The sequence below is a fragment of the Parambassis ranga genome, chromosome 2, assembly GCF_900634625.1.
Source record: "Parambassis ranga chromosome 2, fParRan2.1, whole genome shotgun sequence".
Lineage (NCBI taxonomy): Eukaryota > Metazoa > Chordata > Actinopteri > Ambassidae > Parambassis > Parambassis ranga.
In genome coordinates this window covers 44,565,531-44,578,431 of record NC_041023.1, presented here as the reverse complement: position 1 = coordinate 44,578,431, position 12,901 = coordinate 44,565,531, and the positions used below count along the sequence as shown (strand labels likewise).

The 12,901-nt window shown below is 42.2% G+C and overlaps 2 protein-coding genes across 2 annotated transcripts in view; one reads left to right on the top strand and one right to left on the bottom strand.

Moving 5' to 3' along the window:
• LOC114449940 (major histocompatibility complex class I-related gene protein-like) overlaps positions 1–12,901 on the bottom strand; it is a 212,787-nt gene that overhangs the window by 4,894 nt on the left and 194,992 nt on the right. The window lies entirely within an intron of this gene.
• Positions 2,871–9,468, top strand: LOC114449641 (major histocompatibility complex class I-related gene protein-like). Its single transcript, XM_028427454.1, has 5 exons — positions 2,871–3,004; positions 4,369–4,635; positions 5,037–5,315; positions 5,684–5,983; positions 9,139–9,468. The coding sequence occupies exons 1-5, from the start codon at positions 2,944–2,946 to the stop codon at positions 9,261–9,263; spliced, it is 1,032 nt and encodes a 343-aa protein (XP_028283255.1). The 5' UTR covers positions 2,871–2,943; the 3' UTR covers positions 9,264–9,468.

Sequence of the window (12,901 nt, the reverse complement as noted above, 5' to 3'; positions counted from 1 at the left end):
CAATTTCTGATTGTAAAATGCGCTGTATGAATAAATTTGTATTGAATTGAATTGAATATTTCACTGTAACACCAACAGAAAGTGAGAAACAGCCTCAGGTGTCCAAACATCAGCAGGTCACTGAATGTCTCCTCTTTAATAATAATCTGTCTGACTGTCGGCTGCTCAGAGTCTCTTATTTCTCTTCAAAGCAAACTTTTCTTTAAAGGAAACACTGTCTGATTTGTGTCCTGAAATCTAAACTGATCATTTACAGTCGACATTGATCTTCCATCACTTCCGTGTGTGTGTGTTTCTGTGTTTGTGGTGTGAAGCAGGACAATTCACATGTGAACATGAGTTTTTCCACCTTGGTGACAGCTGCAGGGTGAAGTTTATAGACAGTGAAGGCAGCAAAAGGTTCAACACAAACCAGCAAGATAAAGAGAAGAAAGAGTTAATTGAGACTCTACAGTAAAATACAGTGGGGAAAAAAAGTATTTAGTCAGCCACCAATTGTGCAAGTTCTCCCACTTAAAAAGATCGGGGGGCAACAGTGGCGCAGTGGGATAGCAGGGTTGTCCAATAACCGGAAGGTTGGTGGTTCGATCCCAACTCCTCACTGTTGTGTGTTCTTGGGCAAGACACTTCACCCTAGCCTGTGGCGCGCCTTGCTAGTCATTGTATGACACTGCTTGTGCAGCAGCCGTAACGAATTTCCCTCTGGGATTAATACAGTATCTAAAAAAAAATAAAAATAAAAAATAAAGATGAGAGAGGCCTGTAATTTTCATTATATGTATACCTGAACTATGAGAGACAAAATAAGAAAAGAAAATGTAGAAAATCACATTGTAGGATTTTTAATGAATTAATTGGTAAATTCCTCAGTAAAAGAAGTATTTGGTCACCTACAAACAGACCTGTAACTTTTTCTTTAAGAGGCTCCTCTGTCCTCCACTCATTACCTGTATTAATGGCATCTGTTTGGAGTCGTTATCAGTATAAAAGACACCTGCCCACAACCTCAAACAGTCACACTCCAAACTCCACTATGGCCAAGACCAAAGAGCTGTCAAAGGACACCAGAAACTAAATTGTAGACCTGCACCAGGCTGGGAAGACTGAATCTGCAATAGGTAAGCAGCTTGGTGTGAAGAAATCAACTGTGGGAGCAATTATTAGAAAATGGAAGACATACAAGACCACTGATAATCTCCCTTGATCTGGGGCTCCACGCAAGATCTCACCCCGTGGGGTCAAAATGATCACCAGAACTGTGAGCAAAAATCCCAGAACCACACGGGGGGACCTAGTGAATGACCTCCGGAGAGCTGGGACCAAAGTAACAAAAGCTACCATCAGTAACACACTGCGCCGCCAGGGACTCAAATCCTGCAGTGCCAGACGTGTCCCCCTGCTTAAACCAGTACATATCCAGGCCCGTTTGAAGTTTGCTAGAGAGCATTTGGATGATCCAGAAGAGGATTGGGAGAATGTCATATGGTCAGATGAAACCAAAATAGAACTTTTTGGTAAAAACTCAACTTGTCGTGTTTGGAGGAGAAAGAATGCTGAGTTGCATCCGAAGAACACCATACCTACTGTGAAGCATGGGGGTGGAAACATCATGCTTTGGGGCTGTTTTTCTGCAAAGGGACCTGGACGACTGATCCGTGTAAATGAAAGAATGAATGGGGCCATGTATCGTGAGATTTTGAGTGAAAACCTCCTTCCATCAGCAAGGGCATTGAAGATGAAACGTGGCTGGGTCTTTCAACATGACAATGATCCCAAACACACCGCCCGGGCAACAAAGGAGTGGCTTCGTAAGAAGCATTTCAAGGTCCTGGAGTGGCCTAGCCAGTCTCCAGATCTCAACCCCATAGAAAATCTTTGGAGGGAGTTGAAAGTCTGTGTTACCCAGCGTCAGCCCCAAAACATTACTGCTCTAGAGGAGATCTGCATGGAGGAATGGGCCAAAATACCAGCAAAAGTGTGTGAAAACCTTGTGAGGACTTACAGAAAACGTTTGACCTCTGTCATTGCCAACAAAGGGTATATAACAAAGTATTGAGATGACATTTTGTTATTGACCAAATACTTATTTTCCACCATAATTTGCAAATAAATTCTTTAAAAATCCTACAATGTGATTTTCTGGATTTTTGTTTCTCATTTTGTCTCTCATAGTTGAGGTATACCTGTGATGAAAATTACAGGGCTCTCTCATCTTTTTAAATAGGAGAACTTGCACAATTGGTGGCTGACTAAATACTTTTTTTCCCCACTGTATGTCATGATCAACACCTGCAGTAAACACAGTGACTACAGACAGATGGGTTCAGTGGAGAATAGTTTTCTTATTGATGTGTGAACCTGCTTCATCTGCTCAATAAACACCATCACCATGATCATCCCCATCATCACTGCTGCACCTTCTCCTCATCACTGTGACGGATTCACTGTCAACAGAGAGAAGGGTGAGAGAGTTTACACTTTGAAATTATGATGATAACAAGTCACTACTGGTTGATAGCAGCATTAACAGAGAACTCATTATGTGCTGTAAAAACTGAAGTTATTATAAGCAGCCAATCAGCCTCTATCCTGTGAGTAAAACATGTTAAAAGTGTTTTTCTGTGTTTTAGACTGATTATTTTTAAAGGACTGTTTCCTGTGTTTTCAGGATGTGGACTGAACATCTGTTTCTGACTTTACAGCTGTGAACTCCAAGGAAGTCCTGAATCCAGCTGCAGACACATAAATGACAGAAACCACCTGCAGACAGAGAGATGTTGGCTGCTGAGCACACAGCATTTCATCATTTCTGCTGTGAAGACATTTTAACATGGGAGTCTATGGGAAATGACTCGCTGCTGGAGCCAGCCCCCAGCAGCTGCAGAACTACGAGTTTGGACTCTTCCGCTTGGTGGATGTTCACGGTTTGTTTCTCAGAGTTTGATGGTCAAAATGAAGCCGCTGGTTTTCATGTTCCTGGTTGGAGTTCACTGCGCTGCAGCGGGTATGTTTTTATCTTTACACACATTCATATATTTATTTTTCTGTCATTGTTCAATTTGTTTGACGTCGGTTCATTTTATTTAGTTAATAGTTACAGTAACAGTTATACGGAGCCCATTTGATGACATGGTAAAAAAATAAATAAATCGTGGCCACGAAATATGTATAACGTGCGCACGAAATACTAATAGGTTCGCACTACTTCGTGGCCATGAATTAGTATTGTTATTGACAGGGAGCACCTTTCCTGGGCAGCAGGGAGCAGTCAGTGTCCCTCTCCCTGTCCATCGTGTCACTTTAACTCTTGCCCGGGCTGGGCAGCGATGAGCGTCCCTCTGGGGAACGTGCTGGAGCGCTGGAGAGCTCCAAGAGCGCAGGGGAGAGGGCTGTCCAGCAAGGACGCATGCCTCCCCGGCAGCAGGGAGCAATGATCGTCCCATGCTGTCCATGTCGCTTCAACTCCTGCCCGGGCCAGGGACAGGGAGAGGGACGATCATTGCTCCCTGCTGCCCGGGGAGGGGGCGTCTTGGCTGGGCACCCGCTGCGCTCTTGAGCTTCCCCGTGATCGAGCACATTTCCCCCAGAGAAGGACACTGGCTGCCCGGGAAAGGTGCCACATTTCGTGGCCACGATTTATTTATTTTTTTTACCTTGTCATCAGAGGAGCTCCGTAATAGTTTACATTTACTGATATATAATAACACTACACACATTATCATCGTGTGTTTTTTTCTTAATTACTAAAAATGAAATAAAGTCCCTTTTTGTAAATTACAGCCACAATTTTATCCTATATATATTTGTTTGTGATCAATAAGTCAGGTACAGGTATTGTATTTTTGACAAATCATGATGCCCATTAAGCATTAGAGTGCTGTGACCCCTCTAAGATGGACAATGCTCAGGTCAATATAGGGGCGGGGAGCGCAGCTCAGTTAGCGCTGAACCTGGAGGTCCACGTCGCTCTGCCTCGCCTGGTGCAATGTTATTTTCCCTACTACTTATAAACAGGGCCGGCCCAAGCCTTTATGGGGCCCTAAGCAAAATTTCATACCACCACCTCAGCATCAGATGCTTCATCATCCTATAGGCTGCACTGTGTGTAATACACACTACTGAATGTGTAATATCATCTAGTTTGTATTAATCAATGTTATTTCTTAAAATATAAAACATATATTTTTTTATTATGGATGTTTGGTGCTTTTGTGGGTCCTAAGCGACCGCATATTTTGCATATGCCTTCGGCCGGCTCTGCTTATAAATTAAATAATAAATCTTCCTGGTTCTTTTGCAAGATTTTTCTTGTTAAGTGTAATTTATATAAAGTTGTAGTTCTGCAATCACATCATCTTTTTCTTACAGTGACTCACTCCCTGAAGTATTTCTACACTGAGTCCTCTCAAGTCCCAAACTTCCCAGAGTATGTGTCTGTTGGGATGGTTGATGATGTTCAGATCAGTCACTGTGACAGCATCACCAACAGAAACGTTCCCAAACAAGACTGGATGAACAAAGTCACAGAAGGTGATCCACAGTACTGGGAACGACAGACTCAAACCTGTCTGAGTCACCAGCAGACCTTCAAAGGCAACATTGAAATTGCAAAGCAGCGCTTCAACCACACTGGAGGTTTGTGGATGTTTCTTCTTTTCACTGGTATTTGTTCATTAACTTTGTTAAACACACATTAAACACGTCTCACAGTAAAAACGCAGTGTGTGCTTGCAGCTTCATAAACACACTTGTGTAAAGTGCTGAAATCATTTGTCAATAAATGAACTGATCAAGAGAAAAAGTCATATTGAAAATGAAGAGTTTAAAATAATGATGTGACTACTTCTATATTAATAAAAACACCCTGCAGTCAGCTCTGAAACCACAGACGTCTGATGCTGTCGGCGTTCAGCAGCACTAAAATATGACGTTTAAATGATTTTAATCACTGAGTCATGGAGCCTCACAGCTGACATCAGAGCACTCAGATAACTGCTGTGATCTCTGACTCACTGCTGACTCTGTCTGTCTCTCAGGTGCTCACATTGTCCAGTGGATGTACGGCTGTGAATGGGACGATGAAACTGGAGAGGTCAATGGATATGATCAGTTTGGTTATGATGGAGAAGACTTCATAGCATTTGACCTGAAGACAGAGACATGGATCGCTCCAAGACAAGAGGCTGTCATCACCAAACAGAAGTGGGACAATAACAGAGCTTTCATCACACAGAAAAAGAACTACCTCACCCAGCACTGTCCTGAGTGGTTGAAGAAGTATGTGAACTATGGGTGGAGCTCTCTGAAGAGAACAGGTAGAGTCACATGATCTGATTAAGTGTGATGAAGACAACGTGATGAAGACAATCTTCTTCAGTTTCTTATGTGCTGTGACATTATAATGAAGAACCCTCTGTGTCTCCTCCCTCTGTCTCTCTCTACATATTGATCAGCACTTTTTCATCATTTCTGTCTTTCTGTCACATTTTTATCTGCCTCAGATTCTCTGGATCACTTTCACTCTGTTCTCTCCTCACCTCTGCTCTTCATCTCTCTCCCTCCTCATCTCTCTTTTATTGTCTTTTATGATCTCTACTATTAACGTTTTTCATGTGTCATTAAATCTATCAAACTAATCATTACATCAGTGTGTAGTTATGAACTTTTTTGTCTTTTCCCTCAGTTCGTCCCTCAGTGTCTCTCCTCCAGAACACTCCCTCCTCTCCCATCAGCTGCCACGCTACAGGTTTCTACCCAAACAGAGCTGACCTGTTCTGGAGCAAAGATGGAGTGGAGATTCATGAAGGTGTGGACAAAGGAGAGATCCTCCCCAACCATGATGGAACCTTCCAGATGAATGCCGACATTGATCTCTCTTCAGTTCCAGCTAAGGAGTGGAAGACATATGAGTGTGTGTTTCAGCTCTCTGGGGTGAAGGTGGACATCATCACCAGACTGGACAGAGCGGAGATCAGGACCAACAGTAAGTCTGAGATTGTTTCTCTTTTAATCAACTGAAATGTTGGAAGAAGAAAAAAGTGGAGATGGTTGGTGTTACAAGGGTTGATGGAGTTGAGGTGGCGTACTGACATACTGATGACATTCAACATCACTCTATACCAGGGGTGTCCAAACTTTTTTTCGGGGAGGGCAAGATTCGATAATGCGAAACTCTCCGAGTGCCAACAGTCATTATTGTGTCATTATTTTAAACAATAAAAACTGTGTATGCTGTTTTGTATTATATTACATCTTACACAGCAAACAAAATAACATCTTAGCATTCAGATGAACATATCAGAAAATGTCATATGAACATACAGCATAAATTGAAAACATTCAGAAACTGTGTGGTTGTGATAACAGAGCAACAGGCAAGTTATCGACTCTGCTGTGAAGGTGAGATCTGATCCTATGTGGCAGGTCTGGTTTAGGAGCAGCAGACATCAGTAAAATGTCAGGTAGACCAGGTGGGAGCCATTTAGTGCTGATCTCAAAGGGTCTGTAATTTAATGTTTACACAGGTTTGCGGTGCATGCCAACGAGACGTAAAAACGTGATGACGTGCCTTACGACAGATGCGTACTGAATGACGGAGTCTTTTTGAGAGAAGTGACGCGTCTCTGTACAGCTGACAGTCTAACAACAGAGAACGTTAACAAGCAAAGACGGACTGCTCTGCTGCTCCAGTAAAACATCACAGTTTATAACAGACACTCTGCTCACACGACACAAACTAATTCATGGTTTACAAATGTTCGCATTTCTGGAGAGTTGCTTTTATCCAGCCGCTGGTAAAAAGGCCCGAGGCCAGGACGCAGCCTCCCCGGGCAGCAGGGAGCAATGAGCGTCCCTCTCCATCATGTCGCTTCCACTTCTCTAATGGCTCTAGCATCGCTCCCTGCTGCCCGCTCCTGCCCGCACCGGGCAGCAGGGAGCGCCAGGATGGACAGGGAGAGGGACGCTCATTGCTGCACGGGGAGGTTGCTCTCTGACCAGGCAGCCCGCTCCCATGCACCCCGTCCATGAATTCTAATAAGGCTACTATACTACAACTAATAATAACAATATTTCGTGCGCACGTTATACATAATTCGTGGCCACAATTTATTTTTTTACAGAGGGGCTCCTAGTTTTGGAGAACTTCACTTGTACAGTACAGACGCTCTCTGATAGCAGGCTGTATGCAGAAGCATGTTTAGTCTCGTAGTGAGTTGTGTCGAAGTGCTGAACCGGTGTTGTGCACCTTCAGAGCCCTCTGCGTAGCTGGAACCAACAACCAAGCCCTGCAGCACGGCGTGACGCACCACGATGCAGACAGAGAGAGAGATAATGTTCTGCTCAGAGAATCATGATGCAAACGTTACACAATAAGTTAAAAACAAAAATAAGAATTGCCTGTTGATTGTATGATTTATGATTGTATTATATGTTTGGCTGGCGGGCCAAAAATAACACATTTTAAGATAGAAGCCGCGGGCCATAGAAAATCCGTAGTTTGGACACCCCTGCTCTATACTATATGTAATATAATATATATATATATATATATATATATATATATATATATATATATATATATATATATATATATATATATATATATATATTATATTGCAGCCATTCGCTAAAATTATTTAAGTCCATACACACAGCACCCCATATTGACAGAAGAACACTGTATTTTTATTTTTTTCATTATTTTTGCAAATTTAGAAAAAAGTGAAATATCACATGGTCCTAAGTATTCAGAGCCTTTACTGTGACACTCATATATCGAACTCCATGCGTCCATTTCTTCTGATCATCCGTCATTTGAGTCCTGTGTTTGATGATACTGATTGGACTTGATTAGGAAAGACACACACCTGTCTATATAAGACCTTAATTCTAAGCGGTATGTATGGAGAACCAGGCACTGCTCATCACCTGTCCAAAACAGTCTGAACACTGAAGCACGGTGGTGGCAGCATCATGCTGTGGGGGTGTTTTTCAGCTGCAGGGACAACGGGTTGCAATCGAGGGCAAGAAGAATGCGGCCAAGTACAGAGATATCCTGGATGAAAACCTTCTCCAGAGTGCTCAGGACCTCAGGCTGGGTTGAAGGTTTACCTTCTAACAAGACAATGACCCTAAGCACACAGCTAAAATAACCAAGGAGTGGCTTCACAACAACTCTGTGACTGTTCTTGAATGGCCCAGCCAGAGCCCTGACTTAAACCCAATTGAACATCTCTGGAGAGACCTAAACATGGCTGTCCACCAATTTTTAACATTTTAGCAAATGGCTGCAGTATAACAAAGAGAACAACTCAAGGGGGTCTGAATACTTTCCGTTCCCACTATAGTTGAATTCAACAGTCCTAAAAACTGATTGACTGTGGCACAGCCAGCTGATAATATCAACAGCTAATGAACATGTTTTTGACAACAAGCATTCAATACCCACTGTTTCCTGTGCACTGTGGTGACTTCCTGTACATGACATCAGCAGCATCAAGCTTCATGTGTGGAGAAACATAATGAAGGTGTGTTTTAAACTGGTTAGGTGTCCACAGCATTCTGCAGTCAGAAGTTTTAATGATGATAATGAAGCAGAGCAGAATGACCTCAGCAACGTGTCATCTGTTTATAGCACAGTCATCATTTTATGTTTAAGGCCCTCGTCTGTGCAACAGCCTGCCTGAGGACCTGAGGGCAGCAGGTAGTGTGGAGATTTTTAAAAGCAAACTAAAGACGTTGGGAGAACCTTCCTGCTGACAGTCGGCCGGGTAGAGGATTCCTTTAGTGTGGTCCAAGGTCTAGTCACAGGCGAGCAGTCAGTGCAGCAAAGGTACAAAAAGGGTTAAGTAAATGATGGTCCAAAAACACACTAGAATGGAGAACAGATTTTCCAGGTTGTGTTTGTGAAGGTAAATGGATCTTTGACACTGTGTTACAGCCCAGTGTAACTTAGTGCGACACTGTCACCATGCAACCACTCATTGATCTGTGTAGGAGGCTCCATAGTGCTGACAGACATATAAAGTAACTGTCTGATCAACGTGAGAGTCAAACCCACACAACAGGGCCTTTAATTTGAAAAAAAGACACAAACATACACAAAACAAAATGTAATGTAAATTCTGTCTTCTCCAGAGATCGATCACAGCATAGGAAATGGAGTACGATTGGGACTGCTCCTCCTCCTGGTAGTTTGTGTCACTGCAGTCCTGATCTGGAAAAGGAGAAAACTCTGCAGCTCAGGAGGACGTGTGGTGTGACCTCCATCTTTATTGCACATGTACTGATATGGATGGTGTGAGCGGCTTCATGAGTTGCTACATGTTTATTAATGAACAAGAGTTTATTAATCAAAGTAGAGTATTGTTAAGTTCTTCCTGACCTACCTGGTAAAATAAATTAAAATAATATGACAGATTTCTGTTCGAGTGTGTTTTTAATCAATAAAACAGTTATTGATTTAAACACATTTGTGTCCATCTTTGATTGTGTGTTTTTCAATCTTCAATGCTTTCAACACATCAGTTACTGTCCACTAGGGGGCAGTGTCTCAGTTGTATTAGGGAGTGAAGTGTGCACTGAGATGCTGATGTCAGAATGTCACTCATTTGTTTACATTATAACATTCCGTTATGAAATATATTAAGGTTTGAAGTGCAATAAAAACAGGCACAGCTTTAACTTGTGTTACTTGAAACAAACACCTCTTTATTTAATTGCTATGACCTTTTCACAACATTAACTATTTCAGTGAACAATGAAAAATAATAGGTAATTAAAATATTTATCATACTTGATCAATGGGACTTATGCTCCTGAACCTCAGCACACAGCGTCTGCACATCGGGGCTGTATGCGGTACCTTCATCTTCACACAGGATTGTAAGCTGTCATCTGTGAGGCGTGTGCGATGTTTGTTTTTATATACAGTTCATGTTGGAGAACACCTGCTCACATACATATGTGGATCCAAAGATCGACAGGACTCCAAGCGCAAACTTTTTCATGTTCACATAAATGTCGGGGATAGCATTCCAAGTTTCGAACACAAGTTTGTCTGATTTGGGGAGGTTTTCTATGTCACGCCATTTGTGATTCTGAGCAAGAGCAGCCTTCTGACGTGAAACGTCTTCAAGGTCCGCTATCAAGTGCTTGAACATGGACACCCAGATGTCTTTGTCGGCAATGTCAGCCAGTTCCATCTCAAGATCAGGTGGACTCACACCTGGAAATGCTGCCATATTCAACAGGGATGGATCGAGGCTTAGGGGAGTGACAGGGAAGGATAATGTGGGTTTTTCCTCTCTGAACTCACTGAATCGTTTCCCAAATGATGTTTGCATTGCGATGACTGCAGAATGTAAATACTCCAAATTCATCGTGTGAGCTTCTTTGAACTCTCTCACACTGGGGAAGTGTGACAGTGAACCTTTCTGTAAATCTCTAGCAAGCACTGTCAACTTGCACTTGAATGCCAAAACCTCCTCCAACATGTGCAGGGCTGTGCCTCCTTTACCCTGAAGAGCTGTGTTCAGTGTGTTCAGGTGCGCTGTCATGTCCACCAAGAAGTGTAGCTTTTCCAGCCACTCTGGCTGTTCCAGCTAATGAGCCCTTTGCTGCCCAGGACTTTCTGTCCAGCGACTTCTGCAGTAAAGCCAAAAAGCCCTTGTGCGCTCCTGTCATACTTGGTGCCCCGTCTGTAGCCGCTGACAACAGTTGGGAAGTGTTTATTCCTTTGGCTTTTATACAATTCAAGACAGCCTCACAGACATCCTCCCCGTGTTTGGCCTTTTAATGGTATTAACTCAACCATTTCTTCCTGTGGCCCAGCAGAGTTTACATATCGGCAGAACAGCGCTATTTGTTCAATATCACCTTTGTCTTTAGATTCATCACAGGCAATTGAGTAGGCCACAGCTGAATTGATGTCTTTAATTTGTTGTCTGGTGATGACTTCAGTCTTCTGTCTTTGACAGTCTTTGCAGATTTTCTGTACAATTTTCTGTACAATTTCACTCTTGTTTTTAAAGTCTGTGAATAGATATTCTGAAATCTTAATGGAGGATTCTTTTATATATTCTCCATCTGTGAATGGCTTCCCATGCCTGAGTATTTCCAGAGTGGCAACAAAACTAGCATATGTACTTAACTTTGCTGACTTCATCAACTTATTGAGCTAATTTTTGCTCAGATCAGCCTTCCGCATCAGTTCCGAAACAGCTTTTTTTCCTCTCATCTCCATCCGGATATTTTTGAGCAAAGGCTGCGTGTTTGTTCTGCATTGTCTTGTGACATTTGACTTTTTGTTGTTAGCTAGTTTCTCATTACATATTAAGCACATTGGTAAACCGTTCTCATCAGCAGTGAAAGCAAATGAATCTACCCATGTAGCATTGAACGTTCTGTTTTCTTCAGACACTTTTCTTTTCCTTGAATTCTCCATAGTTGGCCTACCTGGGGTCAAAAAGGTAAAGAAATCGCACACTGGCGGGTGTCGCATTGGAGGTTGTGACGTGTATTAAGAGCGACAAAAATATTTTAACACGTTTTATTTAAATGTTACAAGATCGCCATAATCTTCACAGAATTACATTTTGAAAATGAGCTAACTAAAGAAAATACATTTTAATTAAATACTCATTAATTATTTTCACAAACTGAGCCGACCGGGTTGCCGACCCCTGAGTAACTAGACCCATAAACGCAACAAACTAGAAAATAAAAGCCCTGGCGCAGGCTCAGGCTTTTAGATTTTATTCCCATTTCATCAGCATTTTCTCACACTGCAAAACGTGATGAAAGTATTGATGTGGTTTCCGCGGTCTCATGTCTTATCCTGTTCATTCACCATTATAAAGAAGCACTGCAACAAATCAGAGCATCACTGAGGACTGCTGCTGTGTTCTTCTTCTTCCTCTGCCCCCCATACCACCACCTGTGTTTTAAATGTCTCTGTACTACTGTGTTCCATAGTATTATTTTTATGACACTAAAAACAGTACAGTTCCTCTTGTGCAACAATATAACCAACAGTACAATACTGCAATTGGAGTTGTTAGTTTTTTATTTCATGACATTCATGATGCAGGATGCAAATACAGCACTAGATAAAATAATTCTTATCATTGTTTTTAATTTTATTTTTAATTCTAGGTTATTTGTTACTTATCTGTTTGTAGTTTTTATGCTTCTCTAGTAGCACACTGCATTGTCTTATTTGTTCTGCTGCTGTAACACTCCAGTCCGGTAGGTGGCGGTAATGCGTCAATAAACTGAAGAAGAAGAAGAAGAGCAGGAAGACGGAGGAAGAGGAAAAACAAAGACGAGCACAGCGGCTGTGTCTCATTTCAGGGTCTGCATCCTTCGGAGTGCGCATTTTAAGGCCGCTTACGTCACAAAGCTGCGCGAAGGCTGTCCCAATTCGCCAAAAGTCGAAGGGTCCTTCAAATGCGTCCTCCAAATGCGTCCTCCTTTTGCCTGAATTTGGAGGACGCATCGCTACCATCCTTCGTGGCCTTAAATATCCCACAATGCTTTGCGGACCTACTTTTTGTCCAATAGTACGATGACGGACCAAGCGAGCGGCAGCGGCAGGAGTGCCGAATTCACATTTAAATGTAAGTACAGAGCAGTAGTTCGAGAGTTTTAAAATGCTAGTAGTGACAGTGGCATTAAAAAAATGAGTTTTATATTTACAAACATGACGTCCTGTTGATACGAGGCGCTGTAAACTAAACGTTTTGATTGAATGTTTCTGGACTGTTTACTGTAGTATAGTATAAAGTATAGTTCACGTGAGGAGCAATATTATCGTTATTATATCAAACGGTCATTCTGCCTGTTGTCATTTTGTTGAAGGAGGAGCAGAGAGAAACAGAAGAAACCTGACAACTGATAA